The 23,304-nt window shown below is 44.3% G+C and overlaps 1 protein-coding gene across 3 annotated transcripts in view; it reads left to right on the forward strand.

The window, feature by feature from the left end:
* Positions 1-23,304, forward strand: part of KMT2A (lysine methyltransferase 2A) — a 473,075-nt gene that overhangs the window by 47,353 nt on the left and 402,418 nt on the right. For all 3 annotated transcript variants that reach the window (XM_030220693.1, XM_030220691.1, XM_030220692.1), the window contains exon 2: positions 22,004-22,073. In XM_030220693.1, the coding sequence (XP_030076553.1) occupies positions 22,004-22,073 (70 nt within the window). The remainder of the gene's footprint in view (positions 1-22,003; positions 22,074-23,304) is intronic.

Genomic DNA, 23,304 nt, shown 5'->3' on the forward strand with positions numbered 1-23,304 from the left:
AAATTTAAATCCTGTACAGTTTTTGATGCTAATTCCGATGAAATACATTTTAACATTATGGATGCAAAGTCCAGTCAAACAAGTAAAGTGTGCATCAAAATTGGTCGCGACTCATCAGAACATATTTGGACCAGTATTCAGACCGCAACAACTTCCATGCAAACAAAGATACGGACTTGAAATTTTGAACAAGCATAATATTGCCAGATTTGCAACTAACCAGCATCTATAACCGCCCTGCAGGATCTCTTCAAAGTTGGCACTGTCAGCGCAAATGGTAAAATGTACCAAAGTTCAAGGCCAATTATTAAAAAAAGAGTCTGCCTGAATCAGCTTGTGAACAGTATCACCTGAAAGAGAAAATTGTGCTCTACAACACTGATATGTTTTTGTTTTGCAATGTCACCATTAAGTAGCCATTTACTCAGGTCAAAGTATGTTATATTTTGTGTGCGTGATGTATTGCGTTGGTCCATGATGGCTGAGCCATTACTGGTTATCACATTGAAACCAGCATCCCCATCGCCATAGGGGCTACGCCCGATAGCCATGCAGTAACAGCCACGGGTGGGTATCTTTACTGGAGGATCCCAAGCCTGATTGTGGGTTTCTTTACTGCAGGTTCCCAAGCCTGCCTTCTTCAGTTACTTCACTGCAGGTTCCCAAGCCTGCCTTCTTCAGTTACTTCATCATTCTGAAAGCATCATTGATCTGCAAGAGAATGGTTTCAGGGAAACTATATTGCCGACCAGATGATGTCACTGATGGAGCTGGAATAACAGCAATAATAAGTTGTTCTGGGATCCAGCAAGTATTGCGTCTTACGGGCCAATAAAATGAAGTAGCGGGACCATGAGGATGCATAAAGCTTATGAAAGCATCTTTCTGTTCAACTGACGTTTCACAAACGTTTCCAATCCACCATAACAGCGCACAATAAACGATTGGACAATCAACGAATAAAATACGAATGAATAAATAATTATATCAATACTTTTAAGCGACTATTACGACTCAATTTTTCGGGAAGGTTACGCATTACAGTTAAGTCTTCCTTTGTCCAATCATCTCCTAGAATCTCCTTGCCTTTCTTGCATCCTAATCGGAGTCATCAGAGATTATCTCCGTAGACTTCTGGTCCTTTGGGAAAATTGTCTCCTGTCCTTCGGGTGGACCAGTGTTAAAGTCGTCTCTCTATCCGATTTGGGATTTCAAGGCGGTCAATCAAATCCTCTAGGTGCCCAATTTTCGTATGGTGACTTTCTGGCCAATCTTGGTTGCAGTGCGGTCAGAAGAGTTTCTGCTTTTTCTCGTTCTCATAATACCCTATTTTCATTTTTCTGGTCGTCTGCTCCTCCTTCGTTTACCAAGGTCGTGATAGCTACTATTGTTTTCCAACAGAGGGCATTTTAGTGAGTCCTTCGTTGGACTATTGGTTGATCTGCGCAAAGTCTTCCCATGGGAGACGTCCGGTGGCAGCTCGGTTGGTAGATTTCTTGCAGTCTCTTGGTTGGGTAGTCAATGTACAGAAGAGCCGTCTTCTCCTTTTTCAGTCGTCAGAATATCTGGGAGTCCAGTTCGACATGTGACGGAGCTCGTGTTTCTTCCGCAGATCAGGGTACTCAAGTTGTAGGCTCAGATTCATCTCTTCTTGCACAATTCGAGTCCATCGGCAAGAGACTGTCTACAGATCTTAGGCTCCATAGCGGCGGTGATTAAGATGGTTCCCTGGGACAGGGCGCCAACGCGGCCTCTTTTGAGATCACTTCTCTCGAGCTGGTTGTCCCAGAAGGATTCTCGTCATCAGACATTGCCACTTTTCCTCCAAGTGAAGACCAGTCTGCGTTGGTGGCTTTGGGAGGCCAATTTCACCAAAGGTATGCTTCTGGATCAGCCCAGCTGGACTGTGGTGTCAACAGGTGCCAGTCTCAGCAGCTGGGGAGCTCACTGTCAGGGGCAGTTTGCTCCGGGTCTCTGTTCTCATCGGGAGTTTTTGCTTTCAGTCAACCTGTTAGAGACCAGAGCGGTTTGTCTGGCGCTCCAGTATTTTCTTCATCTCCTGTGAGGTCGAACAGTGAGAGTCATGTCAGACATTGCCTCAGTAGTAGCATATATCATTCGGCAAGGGGGGGACGAGGAGTCTGCCATTGGAGCGAGAGCCGTCATTGCAGATTCAATGGGCAGTAGTTCTTCTGGTGGCTCTTTCAGAGGCTCACGTAGCAGGAGTAAATGTTCAATCACATTTTCTAAATCGGCACATGCTCAATCCGGGCGCATGGTCGCTAAGTGAAGGGGTGTTTCAGTTGCTGGTCGATCATTGGGGGTCACCTGGGATGGATCTGTTTACCTCCGCACGTACTACCAGTCGTCCTCTGTTATACAGTCGTCGAAAGGATCCTAAGACACAGGGCATGGTCGCTCTTCTTCACTCTTGGCCAGTCGGTCTACTGTTTGCTTTTCCTCCTTGGCTTCAGTTAGGCCGTCTTCTTCAGAAGGTCGAGCCGCAAAACGGAGGTCTGATTTTAGTGGCTCCTGTTTGGCCTCGAGGGCCGTCTTTTTGCCGACCTTCAACGTCTTCTGGTGGATTTTCCCTTCAAGCTTCCAGTCGTGCAAGATCTTTGCGCGGTCCAGTCATTCATTCGGATCCGCATTGATTTGGTCTTACGCTAGAGCTCTTGAGAGGGTTAAGCTGATTAAGAAGGGTTATTCCGCTCAGGTCATTGCTACTGTACTTCATTCTCGTCGTCGTTCTACCTCTTTGAATTAGGTGCGCGCTTGGAAGATATTTGAGAGCTGGTGTAAGGAGTTTAGTTTATCTCTTTTTAGTTCTTCAGTTCCTCACATTTTGCATTTTTTGCAGCGGTGCTCTGACAAAGGGCTTGCTTTGACTTCTCTTGAAGTTCAGTTTGCGACTTTGTCTTGTTTTCGGGGTCGTCTCGTAGGCAGGTCTCTGGCGAGTCTTCCAGTTGTGCGTTTTTTCAGGGGAGTTACCGTATTTTTCGGACTATAAGACGCACTTTTTTCCTCCCAAATTTGAGAGGAAAATGGGGGGTGCGTCTTATAGTCCGAATGTAGCCTTCCTCCCTCTGTTACAGGCACCTCCCTCCCTCCGTTACAGGCATCTCCCTCCGTTACAGGCTCTCTCCCTCCCTCCGTTGGAATTTTAAAACTCTTCACCTCGTCGGTGTGACTCGCGGTAGCAGCAGCGCTTCAGCGTGCACGTCGCTCTTCACTCAGCCTTCTCTCTCTCAGCTCCCCTTGTGGGCGGGACCAGAGAGCTGAGTGAGAGAAGGCTGGCTGAGTGAAGAGCGACGTGCACGCTGAAGCGCTACTGCTACCGCGAATCACACCGACGAGGTGAGGAGTTTTAAAATTCCGAGGGAGGGAGATGCCTGTAATGGAGGGAGGGGGGTTCCTGGAACAGGGAGGGGGGCCTGTAACTATTTTTCAGACTATAAGATGCACTTTTTTTTTCCTCCAAATTTGACCTAGATGTGTCTTATGGTCCGGTGCGTCTTATAGTCCGAAAAATACGGTAATTGTCTTCGCCCTCTCTCGCAATGTTCTTTTCTTCGTTGGGACCTGAATTTGGTGCTTAAGATTCTTGCTAACACTCCCTTCGAGCCTTTTTTCTTCCTGTTCTCTGAAGGACTTGACTCTGAAAACAGTATTTCGCGTGGCCGTTGTTTCGCCTCAATGTACATAAGTACATAAGTAGTGCCATACTGGGAAAGACCAAAGGTCCATCTAGCCCAGCATCCTGTCACCGACAGTGGCCAATCCAGGTCAAGGGCACCTGGCACGCTCCCCAAACGTAAAAACATTCCAGACAAGTTATACCTAAAAATGCAGAATTTTTCCAAGTCCATTTAATAGCGGTCTATGGTTTCGGTGTTGCAGGCGTTATCATCTAGATCACCCTTTTTGGAGTTCTGATCGTGTAGTATTGCGACCAGTTTCTTCTTTTCTTCCCAAGGTTGTAACTCGGTTTCATGTTTCTCTGCCGGTGGTTTTGCCTCTCTTAGGGTTTCTTTTCCGGTTCAGAAGAGCACCGGTGGTTGAGGGCTTTGGATATCAAGCGGGTGTTGAATCTCTATCAACTCTACTGGTGATGTTCGCCGCTCTGCTCGTTTGTTTATTCTGATTGGGGGTTCCCACAGAGGGTTTATAGCTTCTAAGCCTACTATTTCTCGATGGCTTAAAGAGATGATTGCTTCAGCTTATCTTCTTTCTGGGAGATCTGTACCAGAGCATGTTAAGGCCCACTCTATGAGAGGTCGGGCAGCTTCTTGGGCAGAGCGTTGTCTGGTATTGTTGGGCGGCGACCTAGTCGTTTCTATTTGTTTTCTAACCACTACCGTTTGGTTGTCCTCAGTCGTCAGCACCTTGTTTTTACAGAACGCGTTTTGTCGGCCGGGCTTCTTGGGTCCCTCCCATAATTTCACTGCTTTGTTACTTCCCATCAGTCACATTCTGGGCCACTCCAGAGGGATGTTAAGGAAGGGTAAATTAGACCTTACCTGCTAATTTGCTTTCCTTTAGTCCCTCCGGACCGGCCCAGATCCCTCCCTTTAGGTATTCTGTGTTTTGCGTTTTTCTTTGTTTGGAGCTGTGTTGCTAGTTTGAGTTTCTATTACAAAAAAAGAAACGACAACAACAAGTTGAATACATAAATTACAGAAATGTTTTTTCTGTTTTACTGAGATGTCCCGTTTGCAGGACCATGATATGTTTAAAGGCACTCACCCTTTGTTGGCAATGTGCCGGTGGCTGCTCAGGTTTTTGGATGCACAGGTGTGTTTTTTCTGCTCTGGCTTTACTTCTGCTTTGGTACTTTATTACTGGATCTTTTTCTGGTTGCCAAGGGCTCTTATTGGCTCCTAGAGTCACAGTTTTTTTCTCAGTCTCCACTTGCTGGAAGGCATACACAACCCATCAGTCACATTCAGGGCCGGTCAGGAGGGACTAAAGGAAAGCAAATTAGCAGGTAAGGTCTAATTTACTCTTGCATCTCATATCATGATACGGCACATAGAACTGTATTCTGCTTTAAACCTGTGCTGTCAAAATCTGCATCTTATAGCATGATACTGCATAGAGAACTGTGCTTTAAAATTTGCACCTCTTAGCATGATACTGCATATAGAACCTCTAAAACTTGCTTTTAAAATTTGCATCTCACAGCATGATATTGCATATAGAACTGTAATTTAAAACTTGTATTTCATAGCACGATACTGCATATAGAACTGTAATTTGCCTTTCTTAAACCTTAAAGCAACAGTATTATGTTTTGATAATCGATTTGACATCCTCTAATGCTCTAAATACACAAACTAACACACAAACCAACACTGATATGAACCCCAGTAAACTATTATTAACTATCTACTGTCTCACCCTAATCCAACATGCACTGATAACCCCGAGCATAGACAACAATAGTCCCACACTTCACAAACCATCCACGCAACCCACACACAATATGCCTATTCAAAAAATCAAAAAAGGCCATGAAAAACCTACTATCCACGGACAACATCAACAGAAAGGAAAGAGAGAACTTAACAAGCCCTCATACCAAGAAGACAGACAACTGATAGAAATTACCACCACCTCAAACTCAATTGAACACCACCAACTAGTACAAATAGGCTACATCAATGCCAGATCGGCAGTTAATAAAACCACAGTTATAACCAACTGGATTACTGATGAACATCTCGATTTCCTACTTATTAGCGAAACTTGGAGCCATGACTCCAAAGATCCAATAATTTTAGAGCTATGTCCCCCAGGATACAAAATTACCCGCTGGACAAGAGAAGGAAAAAGAGGAGGAGGCATAGCAATAATTTATAAATCACAACTCACAGCAACAGCAGAATCTATGCTTCCCCAACTTGAAATACTCTGTCAGAATCAACCACCCCAAACTACGTGATCACCTAAACCCAATCCTATTTTACAAACCCCCCGGGCAACTGGCAAGACTCACAAACGCACTTTATGGATTTCAATTTGAATACTTGCGTTTCCACCCAGGACCTTCTCATAGCAGGAGACATCAATCTCCATCTTGAAGATACCAAATCAAGCAATGTTAAGTAGTAGTAGTAGTAGTAGAATGCAAGGAATTCCTCCAACTATGGGAGCTTCACTGGCCAAACATGCAACCCATCCACAACAAAGGACACAGATTAGACATTATTACCCACAAATTCCCATCAGAACCTAATATCACACCTATAGATACAAAGTGGACAGCCACGCCATGATCCGATCACTACAAAGCAAACCTCTCCCTCCGTTGGAGAACAAAAAAGACACAACAAAAACAGGAGCAAAAAACCTATACCACGAGAGGCAAAATAGACCCACCAACATTCTGGCAGCAATTCTATACAGACGAATGGACAACACCCACAGACTCGCCCCAATTTTTCCAAGAATGGGACAACAGATGCAGAACAGTACTAGACACTTTATTTCAAAACCACCAAATAGAAAAAATGTGGGGACTAAACATCCAAAAGCATACTCATGTCCCAAACATTAATCTCATAAGCAGGATTAATTAAGAAATAAACTTAAATTCTTCTGGGGGTCATCAGATTCACATGCAACTCACAACCATATGAACAGTCCTGTTCTATCGCTATAGGCGAAATGGTGTGGTGCAAATCCTCACAGAATCCCCCTTTCCTTATTCTCTTTTTTTTCTTATTTTTTACAGCTTTTATATCCCAAAATTGCACAATATAGCAAAAATATTTAAATATAGCACATGTGCTTCTTCACACAAACTTATCTTTTGAATGGCAGCAACTGAAAAGCGTCAACTTTGATGCTTTTCAGTTGCTGCCATTCAAAAACTCCAATCTCCAAGTCTCCTTCTCCTTGAGCAGTTGCAGAGCTGCTTTCGCCTCCAGATCTCACTTTTATCTCTGAAGCCGAGTCCAGTGCTGCTAGCATTTGCAGGAGAACACCCATTTGCCCTAGAAGATCATCTTTGCTGCTGGTTTTCTGAACGGCCTCGTGCTGCTTCTGGTGCCAAACTCCACTGCACAGCTACTGGTGAGCTAGCAGTATACAGCTGCAGTGGTAGAGTTCTCCGGTCTGCAGTCAAAGTTGGCTCAGTCCCAAAGGAGCAGTTTTCTCTTCCTCCTCGAGATACTGGTTCCAGTGGGAAGATCTGTGGACCCCATTACTTCTCTCCCCCCATGGATCACATATGTATTATTAATAGGGCCAGACACTGGAGCTGTTGAAGGCTTCTGCAGTCGAATTGGCTGCTTTCCTCTGCATTTACTCATAAGGAAATAAACAAGTAAGAGAGACTGCGGCAGCATTCTAGTATGCATCCACTATCTTGAATCTCCGTCATACGTTTTTTCTTAAACCAAATGCCAAGATTTTTGGAGCCCAGTCTTTTCCTTCGACGTCAGCATCAGCATCAAGGTCAGAGGCATCGACGTCGACCGTCGCACCATCAGGAGCCCAAGTAGGGATGGCTGCTTCAAGGCCCCATGACACTGGGAGCAGTGAGGCATCGAGTGTGTCTCCACCTGTCTCAAGGCCTCCTGCTATGCAGGCCCCCCAGGACTGGCCATTGTCGGACCCGACCCTGAGGCGATGAGAGGATTTGATGTCGTCCTCATTGGCACTGAGGAGCATGGCTGACATGCATCGGGCGAAGGCCAAGAAGCACCGATACTGATCTCCTTCGATGCATGGTGTCGGGAGCTCTGGGGCACTGAGGGAGTCAGCACCTGAGAAGCGTCGACACCGGGAGGACCGTTCCCCCCTCTATCCATGAGATGCCGATGTGTCTCCAAGCAGCCGAGATCCTGCTCCTGTATCAGCCCCAGTGATTCTGCAGCGTGCGCCTCAGCCAACGCCACAGTCTTTTTCCATGGCGGCCCTCGATGTGCGCATCCAGGCCTTGCTTCCTGAGCTGCTGGATGGCCTGATGCAGTGATGTGCATTGGTATCGGAGGTGCTTGTGCCTACCATACCTCCGCTGCGGTCCTGTCTGGCTCTCGGCCCCCGATGCAGTCTCCAACGCCACTTGCTGACCCGGTGTCAGCCTCCCAGGCCAGCACCCCCTCGACATTAGTGGAGGAAGTTTCACCGGAGTCGAGGCCAGAGGCAGTTTCTTGACTTCGTTCTCGAGGACATGGGTCCTCGGTATCGAGGCGGTCCCGTTCTCAGATATCCCTTAGGGAACTGTTATCCAACATCGAGCAGGAGTGCTCATGGGTGTCAGAAGAAGATCCCAGGTACTATTCCTCTGACGAGTCCTATGGGATTCCTTCTTAGCCCTCTTCACCACCTGAGAGGAGAATGTCTCCACCTTAGAGCCTCTCGTTCACCTACTTTGTACGGGAAATGGCTGATGCCATTCCATTCCCCGTAGAAGTGGAGCCCAGGCCAAGATGCTAGTGGTCCTGGACTACATCTCCCCTCCTAAGGAGGCAGTGATGACTCCTCTCCACGAGATACTCAGGTGGTCCCCATCAGGAACTGGGCATCCCCTCTGTCCCTGTGGTCCCCAAAATAATTGACACCCATTATTGAATCTCCGGGGAATCTGGTTTGGTCAGATCTCAGTTACCCCACAACTCCATGGTGGTGGATGCTGCTCTCAAAAAAGCCAGGAGTACTAGGGACTATGCCTTGGCTCCCCTAGGCAGAGAAACTAGAACCCTGGACTCTTTTTATCAAGCCTCTATGCTCATCTCCCGTATCCAGTCATACCAGCTCTTCATGAGCATTTACTTGCGGAACTCGGTGCGTCAGCTATCAGACTTGGTTGATGCGCTCCCTCCAGAGCAGGCCGAGCCATTTCGCCAGTTCGTCAAGCAGCAGAAGGTGTGTCATAAGTTCTAGGCCACGGGCACTTACGACACTTTTTTGACATGGCATCCAGGGACTCTGCCCAAGGTATAGCAACGTGCGGACTCTCATGGCTGCGTGTTTCTGACCTGGAACATTCTGTTTAGCAGAGGTTGGCGGATGCCGCTTGCCGGGTGGATAATCTTTTCGGAGAGAAGGTTGAGGAGGTCGCTGACCAAATCAAGAAGCATACTGATGCTATGTCTTCTCTCTCCCGCTGGGCATCTTCTGCAACTGCCTCCTCATCCAGGAGGTATTTTGGTAAGTCGCAGATTGCTCCCTATTTCCACTCTAGGCGTAGGTGCACTCCTACGGCTTGCCAGCCTGCTCTGGCTCAGCCCCAGCACGCTTGTTCTCGTCAACAGCATGTGCCAAAGGCCCCAGCTACTCCCCAGCAGAAGCAAGGGACGAGCTTTTGATTGGCTCCAGCAGAGCATAGCACAGTCAAAATGTTAGTTCCGGACGACTTGCTAGTTTTTTTTTTTTGGGGGGGGGGGGGGGAGACAATGTTTTTTCACCAAAGGTGGCCTCTCATAACCTCCGACCGGTGGGTTCTTCAGATAGTCTGGCTCGTATACACCCCCAATTTGCTTCCCAAACCTCCAAATTGTTCACCGAGAGCCATTCTTTCAGCTCTCAGCACAAGCAGGTACTTACAGAGGAACTCTCCGCCCTTCTCAAGGCCCTTGCGGTCGAACCCGTTCCACCAGGGGAAGAGGGGCAAGGATTCTATTCCAGGTACTTCCTTGTGCAGAAAAAGACAGGGAGGATGCGTCCCATCCTAGACCTGAGGGCCCTGAACAAATTTCTAGAGAAAAGTTCAGGATGGTTTCCCTGGGCGACCTTCTTCCCATGATTCAGGAAAATGATTGGCTGTGCTCTCTGGACTTGAAGGATGCATATACACACATCCCGATACTTCCAGTCCACTGGAAGTATCTTCTGTTTTGGCTGGGAACACATCACTTTCAGTACTGCGTGTTGCGCTGTCAGCTCCCAGGGTCTTTACAAAGTGTAAGTGTCTAGCAATAATCAAAGCATCGCAATGTAGGCTGGGAGTTCGTGTTCCCTTATCTCACCGACTCGCTGGTGAAGAACACCTCGTAGGACGATGCTCGGGAGTCCATGTGGATGATTATTCAGGTGCTGGAACTACTAGGGTTCGTTATCAACTACCGCATCGCTGTCTGGTTCAACAGTTGGAGTTCATAGAAGCCCTACTCGATACGAAGACTGTCCAAGTCTACCTCCCAGAGACACATGCGGATAACCTTCTTTCCCTAGTGTCCACGGCTTGGACTTCGAAGGAGGTCACAGTTTGGCAGATGTTGAGATTGTTGGGCCACATGGCTTCCACAGTGTACGTTACATACATGGCATGTCTACACATGAGATCTGCTCAATAGACCCTGGCTTCTCAGTGGTATCAAGCCACGGGAAGTCTAGAAGATGTCATCCAAGTATCCCTGGAGCTTGTGTGCTCTCTTCAATAGTGGACAATTCAGTCCAATTTGACCTTGGGGCTTCCATTCTAAATTTCTGAGCCACAGAAAGTGCCAAGCAGTGCTGACTCTCCCCTGACTTACAAGGACGGCCTCCAAGACTTCAGCAGAAGTCTTGGTGGCCATTTTTAAAGCGCGAACCGGCAGCACCAGCGGGGGAGAGTCAGCACTGGCAGCGGGCAGGCAAGACTGCCTGCCCCGAAAAATTTGAAGAGTCAGGTCGGGGACGGGAGGAGAGCCAGCTCGCGCGTTTTAACAACTGGCTCGCAAGTCGGAAGAAAGGTTAACAACCGGCTCTTGCGAGCCGGCTCCAGCACACCACTGGCCACAACCCAGTCTGGCTGTCAAGATTTCTACAATGAATATGAATGAAGTTAATATGTATGTACTGCTTTCATTGTATGCAAATAGATCTCGTGTATATTCATCGTGGAAATCTTGAAAAATCGATTATGGCTCAGTCCTGATTTGTGGTCTTCTGCCCAGCCCAAGATGATGAGTGTTGTATTTTAGTATACCATTCTTTTTTTCCATGATACTTTAGACTAGCAAACAGTTCTTACTTTTCTGAGCATCACGTTATAACATCTTTAAACCAGCTTCAGGCCTGTAAAATCTTGAGTGCCTAAAGTTTGGCACGTGATACTTGTGTTCTGATCCAAGAGAAGATCTTCTGGTGGTAGCTGGGAAGGAGAGGATCAAAGCCTGGGCAGGAGATACTACTTCAGTGGGGCAGCTGGGTGTGGAGCTAGGCTTAGGTGGGAGAGCAGCTGCTGTTGGCCAGCAGAGAGGAACAGAGCCACTATTAGGGCTGATGGCACTTTTAGCCACAAAGGAATGGGGACAAAAAGACTAGTGGCAAAACAAAAGACAAATGAGATAAAAATATGTTTGAAAACCTATAAACAGTTGTTTATCCTGATTCTAAAAATTTTCTAAAATGTTTTCACCCCAGGGTTAACCTGTATATGGAAAAGTAGCTTAGTGGCTAGAGCAGTGGCCTGAGAACCAGGGAATCCAAGGTTCAAATGCTACTACCTTTATTGTTATTCCTTGTGACCTTGGTCAAGTCACTCTGTCTCCCATTACTTAGATAACTGCTTAGATTGTAAGCTCTTTTGGACAGAGACTTACTGTACCTAGATACTTTTCACCATAGCTAAACATTGTGTACATCTGGTAGTGCTATACAAATAAGTACAATTATATACAGTGATGTGAAAAAGTTTTAGCCCCTCCTGATTTCTCCTATTATTGGACATCTATATTGCACTGAATGGTTTCTGATCTTTCAACAAAATGTAATATTAGATAAAGGGAACCTGAATAAAAACATAACACAGTTTTTATATTATTACATCATTTAAGTAGCAAAATTGTGCAGTACCCATGTGAAAAACTAACTGCTTCCTAAACTTAATAACTGGTTGCATCAACTTTAACAGCAACAGTTGAAACCAAATGCTTCCTATAGTGTGATATCATTTTCCTTAGTGTGAGAGCAGATGAATCCAAGAACTGATGGGTTATGCCCACCAGCAGGTGGAGACAGAGCTCAAAACTGAACTCTGCTATATAGGACGGTGAAGCTCCTGGAGATCCAGTATTGCTTTATCTCCAGTAGGCAGTGGACAGGTTCTCATCAGCTCCTGGATTCTTGGGGATCATTTAGCTCCTGTTCCATTTTTGTGGTTACAACTGATGGTGCCAGGTCCCTCCCCACCTCCTGCTGTGATTTTCTCCTTTTGCCTTCCAAAAAAAAAGAGTTAAGGCCAAGTTCCTAAGGGGCCTTTAGCAGCTGGTCACTCACAGAGGAGGTCGAATTCCAAGACCAAATCCAGTGATTCTGAGCAGTGAGGGGCTACAGAGTGCAGCACTGCTGGCGGTGAGCGTGTCTTTAATTTTTTAATTACTGTTGGGTGTTCGGTAGTTGTAGTTTTTTCTGGCATGGCTACAGATTTAGTCAAGCTTTGCTCCCAATGTGGAGCCAGGAAATCTGTATCAGGACCATGTTTGGCATGTACTGGACCTCAGGACACCTTAGCTACAGTGGCGGGACCTTCTCGCTTATGCAGTAAATGGCACCTCAAGTTCTTCTCCGGATGCTGTGTCAGAGGTTCCCACAGGAGAGGAGTCAGCCATTTTAGATCTTTGCAATTCTCTCCCCGTGGCATTCACTTCCCCTGAGGATTCTAGGAGTGACTTGCCTTGTTGGTATTGGGGTCTGCTGGATGCACTGCTGCTTCCCTTGATTTTGCTTCTGCTTCTCCTTTTACCCCTGACTTTGTGCTCTTACTGTACCAGGCTTATTTACTGAAGAAGTCTGGTATAGTTTCTAAAGCCCCTCAGGACTCTGTTTTACAGCAGGCAGCTTCTGCCAAGGTGAGGCACTTGGTCTTAGTGGAGATGTGCACTGTGTCTCCCCCTTCTCCAGTTCCCTCTGAAGTGGTTTTCTGCTGCTTCAGGCCCATCAGCCTTCCTGAGGTTCCTGTTGTTTCTTCCTTTATAACATCGCCAGAATTTGCCCTTTCCTTTCTGAACACACTATCAGAACCCTCATCCACACCCTCTCGCTTAGACTACTGCAACATGCTTCTCTCAGGTCTTCCACTCAGCCATCTCTCTCCTCTTCAATCTGTTCAAAACTCTGCCGCATGACTAATATTTCGCCAAAGTCATTATGCCCATAGTCTCTCCTGTCTGTCTGTCCTTCCCTTCTCCTTTTTGGTCCTGTCTGTTTGTCCTGATTTAGATTGTAAGCTCTTTTGAGCAGAGACTGTCTTCTTCATGTTCAATTGTAAAGCGCTGCGTACGACTGGTAGTGCTATAGAAGTGATTTATAGTAGTAGTAGTAGGAAGGGGAGTTTCTGTCTGACGAGACGAATGATCCAAATGCAGTGAGATTATTTCATAGGGAGGAACTTCCTTCATTAATAAGTTCTTGGAAATCCTGCATATTCTCCGGATTCTCAGCTGGTGGCCTCCGCTTACCCTCTCATGACTAGTACCAAAAAGCCTCCTAGGGCATTTCCAATGCATGAGGCTATGCAAGAATTGATTGCTGCACAGTGGTCTGTGCCAGATGCCAGCCTGCAGGTCGACAGAGGAATGTCACACTTCTATCTAGTTACTCAGGAAGAACTTGAGAGGTTCAAGCTGCCTAAGATAGATGCTGTGGTAGTCGTGGTGATGAAGACAATGACGCTGCCTATGGAGGACAGTATAGTGCTCAAGGATCTGCAGGATAGGAAGTTGGAATCTGCCCTAAAGCTCTCCCTTTGAGGTCTCGGTGTTGTCCCTGCAGTGTGCAGCTCCTATGCATTTAGAGCTTACCTGCCTTGGGTGAAAAAAAAGATTGCGTTGGAGGCAAAAACACATAGTAAAATAATTTTAAGATATATTAAAAGCAAGAATCCGGCAAAAGAATCAGTTGGACCGCTAGATGATCGAGGTGTAGAAGGGGTACTCAGGGAAGACAAAGCCATAGCAGAGAGATTAAATGAATTCTTTGCTTTGGTCTTTGAGGGAGATTTGAGAAAGATACTGGTAATAGAAATGGTATTCAAAGCTGACGAGTCAGAGAAACTGAATGAAATCTCTATAAACCTGGAGGATGTAATGGCGTGATTTGACAAATTGAAGAGTAGCAGATCACCTGCAGTGGATGGTATTCATCCCAGAGCACTGATAGAATTGAAAAATGAACTTGCAGAAAAATGAACTTGCGCAACACACTTCCTCATCACAATACCGACAAAACTTCTTCAACGAATTAGACTCAACCTCCGATGGATACCCAGCTGACCGTATTTGGACAACATTTAATCTCATCAACACCGAATCAATTAGACAAGCAACTCACAGATTCGCCAAGACCCACTGCAAACTGGACACATGCCCCAGTTATTTACTAACATCCGCCCCTGATTGCTTCATATTAGAACTCACATCCTACCTAAATTTCATGTTACAACAAGGTCTCTTCCCTGAGGAATATGGCAACATTTTACTCACCCCAATACCAAAAGACACCAAGAAAAGCACAAATGATCTCACCAATTACCGCCCAGTGGCATCTATCCCACTAGTAGTAAAAATGATGGAGAGCCTGGTGACTAAACAGCTCATGGAATACTTGGACAAGTTCTCAATACTACATCATTCGCAATCAGGATTCCGCTCCCACCATAGTACTGAAACGGTACTAGTTACCCTCCTGGCCAAATTGAAGCAGGAGATAGCCATAGGTAAAAGTATACTCCTTCTCCGGTTCGACATGTCGAGTGCATTCGACATGGTAAACCACAACATACTTCTATGGCTACTTAACCACTTTGGGATCGAAGGAAACGTACGTAATTGGATTAAAGGTTTTAGTCGTTTAAGCTTCCACATTGCATGGAACATTTTCTTTATTACACAGTTTACCTGGCTCTCAAGAGTTAGGTTGCGGTCGAGTGTGACACCGAGTATTTTCAAACTGTCTGATGTAGGGAGGGTGTGACCTGGGGTAGTTAATGTTGTGGGTTTATATTTGTTATGTTGAGAGGTAAGAATGAGGCAGTGTGTTTTTTCAGTGTTCAGTTTCAGTTGGAATGAATTTGCCCAGGAGTCCATGATGTTCAGGCCATTGTTGATTTTATTGGCTATTTCTTTCATGTCATGTCTGAAGGGGATGTAGATAGTGACATCATCTGCGTAAATGAACGGGTTAAGTCCTCGATTAGATAGGGACTGTGCCAATGGAATCATCATCATGTTGAAGAGTATTGGTGATAGTGGTGATCCTTGAGGTACTCCACATACTGCTTTCCACGGTGGTGATATAATGGAATCTACGCGGGATGCATGGAACAACTAACAAAAAAAATCCAGACCGCCCAAAATACAGCAGTCAGATTGATATTCGGCAAGACACACTTCGACAGTGCCAAACCTCTTCGAGAAAAACTGCACTGGCTCCCAATCAAGGAGCGGATCATCTTCAAAATTTGCACTCTGGTCCACAAAATCATATATGGTGGAGTCCCAGGATACATGATAGACTTCATAGATCTACCAACAAGAAACAGAGTCGGTTCTGCTAGATCATATCTAAATCTACACTACCCAAATTGCAAAGGCTTGAAATACAAAACAAGTGACGCATCCGGCTTCGCCTACATAAGTACACAACTATGGAATGGCCTCCCAAAAGCTGTGAAAACAATCCATGACCACTTTAGCTTCCGGAAATCACTGAAGACCATCCTGTTCCAAAAGGCATACCCTACTGACCCAACTTAAACGCCTGAATCCAGCAACACAACAAAACCAAAGCCCGTAACGAACACTATACAACTCTTCTTCTCTACGATTCTCCTAGTGTATCTGTAACACATGATCCTTTTTGATAATAACATCACTTTGTATCTGTGTTTCATTGAAGGCGACTAACGCCTCACGGTACTATGTAAGCCACATTGAGCCTGCAAATAGGTGGGAAAATGTGGGGTACAAATGTAACAAATAAATTGTTTGTAATATGTAATTTATCTTTAAAATCAAGCACGGTACTGGAAGATTGGAGGGTGGCCTTTCAGTCTTCTCCCTTGAGCCTCTTTGACAGGCTTCTGTTAAGGATTTGATGTTGAAGTCAGTTTTTCTGGTGGCTTTTTCCTCAGCAAAGTGGGTGTCAGAGCTGCAAGCATTGTTATGCAGGGACCCTTTCCTTAGATTCTTGAAAGCTAGGGTCACGGTTTGGACTGTCCCATCGTTTTTCCCGAGAGTCCTGTCAGCATTCCATCTTAATTCAAGTTTCCAAGTTTATTCAAGAATTTTGTACCCCGCTCATCAAATAGAGGTGTCTGAGCGGCTCACATTGTAAACATAGAGAGAAGCAAGCGTATACAAAACGGTGGTGATAGTGAGGGAGACAGAGATGGAACTACAATATGTAATAAGAAAGCGGGGAGGGGGGAAAACAATAGGGATATGCAATGTCTTAGTTATTTATACCCAGATGTAGGATAGCATACTTCAAGTATAGGCATACAGTGGGGGAAATAAGTATTTGATCCCTTGCTGATTTTGTAAGTTTGCCCACTGACAAAGACATGAGCAGCCCATAATTGAAGGGTAGGTTATTGGTAACAGTGAGAGATAGCACATCACAAATTAAATCCGGAAAATCACATTGTGGAAAGTATATGAATTTATTTGCATTCTGCAGAGGGAAATAAGTATTTAATCCCTCTGGCAAACAAGACCTAATACTTGGTGGCAAAACCCTTGTTGGCAAGCACAGCGGTCAGACGTCTTCTGTAGTTGATGATGAGGTTTGCACACATGTCAGGAGGAATTTTGGTCCACTCCTCTTTGCAGATCATCTCTAAATCATTAAGAGTTCTGGGCTGTCGCTTGGCAACTCGCAGCTTCAGCTCCCTCCATAAGTTTTCAATGGGATTAAGGTCTGGTGACTGGCTAGGCCACTCCATGACCCTAATGTGCTTCTTCCTGAGCCACTCCTTTGTTGCCTTGGCTGTATGTATTGGGTCATTGTCATGCTGGAAGACCCAGCCACGACCCATTTTTAAGGCCCTGGCGGAGGGAAGGAGGTTGTCACTCAGAATTGTACGGTACATGGCCCCATCCATTCTCCCATTGATGCGGTGAAGTAGTCCTGTGCCCTTAGCAGAGAAACACCCCCAAAACATAACATTTCCACCTCCATGCTTGACAGTGGGGACGGTGTTCTTTGGGTCATAGGCAGCATTTCTCTTCCTCCAAACACGGCGAGTTGAGTTCATGCCAAAGAGCTCAATTTTTGTCTCATCTGACCACAGCACCTTCTCCCAATCACTCTCGGCATCATCCAGGTGTTCACTGGCAAACTTCAGACGGGCCGTCACATGTGCCTTCCGGAGCAGGGGGACCTTGCGGGCACTGCAGGATTGCAATCCGTTATGTCGTAATGTGTTACCAATGGTTTTCGTGGTGACAGTGGTCCCAGCTGCCTTGAGATCATTGACAAGTTCCCCCCTTGTAGTTGTAGGCTGATTTCTAACCTTCCTCATGATCAAGGATACCCCACGAGGTGAGATTTTGCGTGGAGCCCCAGATCTTTGTCGATTGACAGTCATTTTGTACTTCTTCCATTTTCTTACTATGGCACCAACAGTTGTCTCCTTCTCGCCCAGCGTCTTACTGATGGTTTTGTAGCCCATTCCAGCCTTGTGCAGGTGTATGATCTTGTCCCTGACATCCTTAGACAGCTCCTTGCTCTTGGCCATTTTGTAGAGGTTAGAGTCTGACTGATTCACTGAGTCTGTGGACAGGTGTCTTTCATACAGGTGACCATTGCCGACAGCTGTCTGTCATGCAGGTAACGAGTTGATTTGGAGCATCTACCTGGTCTGTAGGGGCCAGATCTCTTACTGGTTGGTGGGGGATCAAATACTTATTTCCCTCTGCAGAATGCAAATAAATTCATATACTTTCCACAATGTGATTTTCCGGATTTAATTTGTGATGTGCTATCTCTCACTGTTACCAATAACCTACCCTTCAATTATGGGCTGCTCATGTCTTTGTCAGTGGGCAAACTTACAAAATCAGCAAGGGATCAAATACTTATTTCCCCCACTGTATTAAAATAGAAATGTTTTAAAGTTAGTCTTGAATTGTTGGCAGTTTGTAGTCTGAGATTCACTGGAAGTATGTTCAATGGTTCAGGAAAATATTGAACTGCGAGTAGTGTCTGATAACTATCTGTTTCAGTGAGGAAGTAACCTTTCTGTTCTGATTCATAGATCTGAATGTTCTGATAGGGCAACATGGGATCAGAAATCTAAAGAGGGTGGTTCTTCAGAATATAAAGTTTTAAAAACCAAAAGGAGAAGCTTGTAAGTAATATGGTAAGAGATAGGTAGCCAATGTGCTGATTTAAGTAGTGATGTGACGTGATCATATTTATGGTGGCCAATAATTAGTTTAATGGCAGTGTTTTAAATGATTTATAGTCATTTGCAATCCTTTAGTATAATGCCCTGATATAGAGCATTACAATAACCCAGTTGACTGATAATTAGAGAGTGAATGAGAATGTTTAAAGCTGAGGGGGTTAGTAATGTACGAATGGAACAAATTATGTGGAGTTTAAAAAAGTAACGTTTAACAACTGCTGAGAGTTGGGGAGCAAATGTGAGGGATAAATCGAGGATGACCCCTAAGAGACGAGTAGTACTGACTAGCAGTTGTTCCTTCCCTGTTTCAGATAGGAGGATTATGGAGATGAATTTCCAGCTCGGTGTTTTCTGGATATGTGCAAAAGATTCCCACTCAAGTCAGGATCTACTTTCCCTCGCGATATTTGGAAGTTATCAATGAATTTTGTCATTCAGATCATCTTTTTGTTCTCTTTCGGAGGCCTAAAGCAGGCTGTCAGGCTCCACGCCTACCATTGTGCGTTGGGTTAAGGAGGCCATTTCTCCTGTTTATATGTTGTCTGGAAAACAACCTCCCCTTTCTTTGAAAGCTCACTGTACTAGGGTACAGGCAACTTCGTGGGTGGAATTGCATGTGTTCACTCTGTATGAGATCTGCCAGTTGGCTATGTGGTCTTCCGTACACACTTTTTCTAAACATCGGGTTGACGAAGCTCGGTCAGAGGCCTCTTTAGTGCTTCAGTTTGCTCTGCAGGGATGACTGTGTCCCGCCCTACTTGAGATTTGCTTTGCTACATCCCATCAGTTCCTGGATTCATCTGCTCTCACGCTAAGGAAGATAAAATTATGTTTTAACTGATAATTTTCTTTATTTTAGTCATAGTAGATGAATCCAGCATCCCACTCTCATATTCAGTGGTTGTGCAGTGGGTTCCCTTCTCTGTTTTGAATTCTAGTTTTAATTCGTTTGGAGTTTCCTTGGTGTTTTACATGTTTCATTCTCTTTGGAGGAGAAGTGCTGTTCATTTCTGGGATCCTCTACTTTGTTAAGAGAAGTACTGAATCTCCAGGACCTTCACCATCCTGTATAGCAGAGTTCAGTTTTGAGCTCTATCGCTGGTAGATGGGCATAACCCATCAGTTCCTGGATTCATGTCCTATGACTAATGGAAAGAAAATTATCAGGTACGACATAATTTTAATTTGGTTCTTTTTTTTTTTTGCTTCAATGATATAAGTTGTCCCTCTGGCTTGTCTGCTGGAGTTACAGTTTTGGGAGTTACCTCTGGAATCTGAGGTTGGCTGGCTAGCTGAGGAACAAAGGGGAGATAGTCTTTAAACAGGAGATTGTGAGTCGTTTACTTCTTTGCTTTTGCTACTACTGAGAAGAGTCCTAGTATAATACAGCTGTGGAGTAGGGAGGCCGTTCCAATAAAGCATCTGACTTAGTGTCATTTGTGGTTAGGAACTGCCGGAGGGAACAATTGAAATAAATACTATAAATAGTTCATTCAAAGATTCATATTTGTATATACACAGGAATGTTTGAACCCCACATGTCTTGTTGGCACACCTTTATGTATACCTTAAGGCATCTAGCCAGAATATTTCCATTTGCACATGTTCACACTTTCAGAGACAGCCTGTTGAGAGCAAGAACTGTTCAGGTAGCAGGTAAATGGTTGCTCAAACTAGTTGAAAGCATTGGTTTGTAACATTTTTTTTTCATTATTAGTTACTTGACCATTTTTACAGCAGGATCAGGAAAGGTTTCTGGATAAGTTAGCTGGTATCTAAACAGTCATCCACTTTTCCTTTTTGCTATTTATCTTAAAGAGATAATAGTGGTGACATTTTTGAAAATACCCCTGCTTCACTACGTCTACCATTTTGAATCTCAGTAAATTATGAAATCCACTAATTTAAGTTGCTTAGATTTATAACTAATAGTACAGCCAGATGAATTTTTAAGAACCTTGATTACAATTAGGGATCTTCTGACTGCAGGACCTCCCTTGGCAGTCATTTTGATTCAGCAGCAGAAGCAGGCAGGAACAAATGGTCTCTGTTCCTGCCCCCGAAGAGGCCACTAGACCACTAGGGTTTGCCTACAGGGTGGTCAAGCAGCCTGTGGGGGGGGCTGCGCCACCACCCATTTTCTGTGAGGTGGGGGAAGAATTTCAGTTTCCATTTTTGGCAGAAACCCAGATTTCGGGTCTGTTTCTGTGCTGAATTGGAAACTGAAATTCAGTCAGCCTTCTAAGGATGATGCAGCCTGGATGCTAAGGAAGGTGAAATTTAGTCATACATGTTAATTTTCTTTCCTTTAGTCTGGCTGCATCATCCTGAGACCCTCCCTTGTAAGACTTTGATGGGACTCATGGGGAGCTGTCTTTCTCTATAGTGGTGTTCAAAAAGAAATTAAAAAAAAAAAAAGAGAGTTCAAATTTAGTCATAGCTGCGTGTTTGATGGGGCATAGATGTAGTTTAAAGGATCTTCCACTGTTTTGGCAGAGGCATATTGGAGTTTTCTGGAGAGCCCCAGCACTTATATTGATGATGTCACAGGGAAAAGTTAGTTTCTGTACCTCCATCTGTTGGTAAGCGGGGGATACAACCCACTAGTCAGGATGATGCACCTGGACTAAAGAAAAGGAAATTAACAGGTATGACTAAATTTCACCTTAATCGTGGCCACACACCCTTTTTACTTATAAATATTTTTACTTTACTCTTATTATAAAGAAGGAAGGGAATAGATTTAAAATGGGCCATAAACGAACAAGCAAACCAACAAATGGACAAATTATGAATCTAGTACTGAATTGAACTTATTGTTTTGTTTGCTATAGTGCATAAGGTTTTTGATGACGGTAATTACAAGTAAAGTAGAGCTTTATTGTCAAAACATGTGAATACAGATTTTCTTCACTTAATTTCTGTTGGAACATTTGCTCTTAGAGCTTCCAGATTAGGTGACAGATGACAGATTTTCTTTGAGTATCTAAAGCTGTTGTAATAAGAAATGCCCAGTTGTATATTTAACCATGGTGTAAAACATAAAGTGAATTCTGTAACGTAGCTTTGTACATGAAAAATCATATGCTTGGACCATCTCTGCCAAGTGAGCTTTTCGGTTCAGGCTTGAGCCTTAGAAAAAGGGCCAGTGCAAGTGTATCAGGCATCCTAGACAAACTGTCAGCCTTGAATTCCCCAACTTCCCAAATTCTTTAAGGTTTCATAATTAAACTCATTCATGAATATGCCAACATTGAGCTTCACAGAACTATCTTATGAAAAGATGTAATTGGGTATCATACTTCATTTTTAAATTGTGTGTGTATATGTGTTTCCAAAGCATTTCAAAATTTTGCCCACCCACACTGAGGATGAAAGTATATTACTGGTAATTCTTTTTAAGTTTATGTGGTTATTGGGACCTTTTGTAACTGCAGCTGTTCTTTGTTGCCTCCCAAGAGCTTAGTCTCCCCTTTGGTTAAGTTTGACCCTAGCAAGGTTGTGATTTGTTTAGTGAGCAGTAGGATGAAAAACAAGTTTCATATCGCCACTATTTCTACAGATCATTGATTGGGCTCAGCCTACTAGATTTTTTTTAATGATGTTTTTATATACTTTAGTCCATACTGGCATTGTTAATATCATCTTTGATTTTTGCAGGAGGAGCAGTTCTTGGGTTTTGGCTCTGATGAAGAAGTAAAAGTGCGAAGTTCCACAAGATCTCTCTCGGGTATGTTTGATGTCTTACTGCATTTTCCATTTTATGCAATGGGACCTGATTACCAATAACTCCTGCAGTAACACGCTTTAGTAAATCTAGCCCTGTGTTAGCTGTTTGGTGAAATGCACTGTCATTGTAATTGCCTGCTTAGGCTTCTGCATTTAAATGCCTAGCTATGCAGTTGAGCCTAGCACAAAAATAAAATGTGTGTTTGATTATTAAGAAGCTGCAGAGGAAGGGTTGTCTTTTGATTTTTGGTAATGTTCAAGTAACGGTGAAACTTATATTTTCTAAATGTAAAAAAAGTACAGTGACTGTATGTATGTAGTAGAAATAGGGAGAAAACATTTTCTCCAAAGAAAGAGCAGGATAATCTACCACACCCGTGGGTGATGCCATCTGATAGCATCAACATGGAAATTTTTACACAGTTATGTTCTGCTTGGGGCCCCCTTCAGTTTTTCTGTCTGCTGAGTACACCAGTTGTATGTGCCAAAGCTACGACAAAGTGGTTTTGTTTTTTAAATTATTATATTTCATTTTCTGTTTACCTGCTCACCACTCTTAGTTTCCACTCCATGAAGTTGCATAGCACATTTAAAAGAAATAGGAGAAAACATTTTTCACTCAACATATAGTTAAGCTCTAGAACTGATTGCCAGAACCAATGTTAAAAGCAATTAGTGCTGCAGGATTTAACAAAAAGTTTGGGGAAAGACACAGTTTATCCCTGGGAACAGTAGCATGGAATCTTGTCCATGGTACTTCTGACTTGTACTGGCCATTGTTGGAAACATGATATTGGGCTAGATAGATACTTTGATGACCCCTGCCCAGTAGGGCAGAATTCAGGGTGGCATGGGATGAACACAGGGGATCTCTAATTAGGAAATGAATGGTATATAAAACAAAGCTTAAAGATTTGCATATGGTGCTTAGATGGCAGCAATGTGCAAAGATGGCCGCTGATTAGAAGGTCACGGGAGCAGCTAGCTCCAAAACCCTGGTTAGAGACCAGCTGAAAACAGAACCGTTCAACCCAGACATCTGCATTAAGCAACCAAATGTCCTACTAATGCGAGATATCAATCTTTACCTAGAAAAACAAAATGACACCAACTCCAGAATCCTAATGAATTTCAGTGGAACATCAGAACAGCACAGGGCAATTATCCCACACAAGAGGCCACTTACTAGACTTACTAGCCCACAGATTCTCAGCAAACAACAACCACATAGT

The sequence above is a fragment of the Microcaecilia unicolor genome, chromosome 12 (genome assembly GCF_901765095.1).
Source record: "Microcaecilia unicolor chromosome 12, aMicUni1.1, whole genome shotgun sequence".
Taxonomy (NCBI): Eukaryota; Metazoa; Chordata; class Amphibia; order Gymnophiona; family Siphonopidae; genus Microcaecilia; species Microcaecilia unicolor.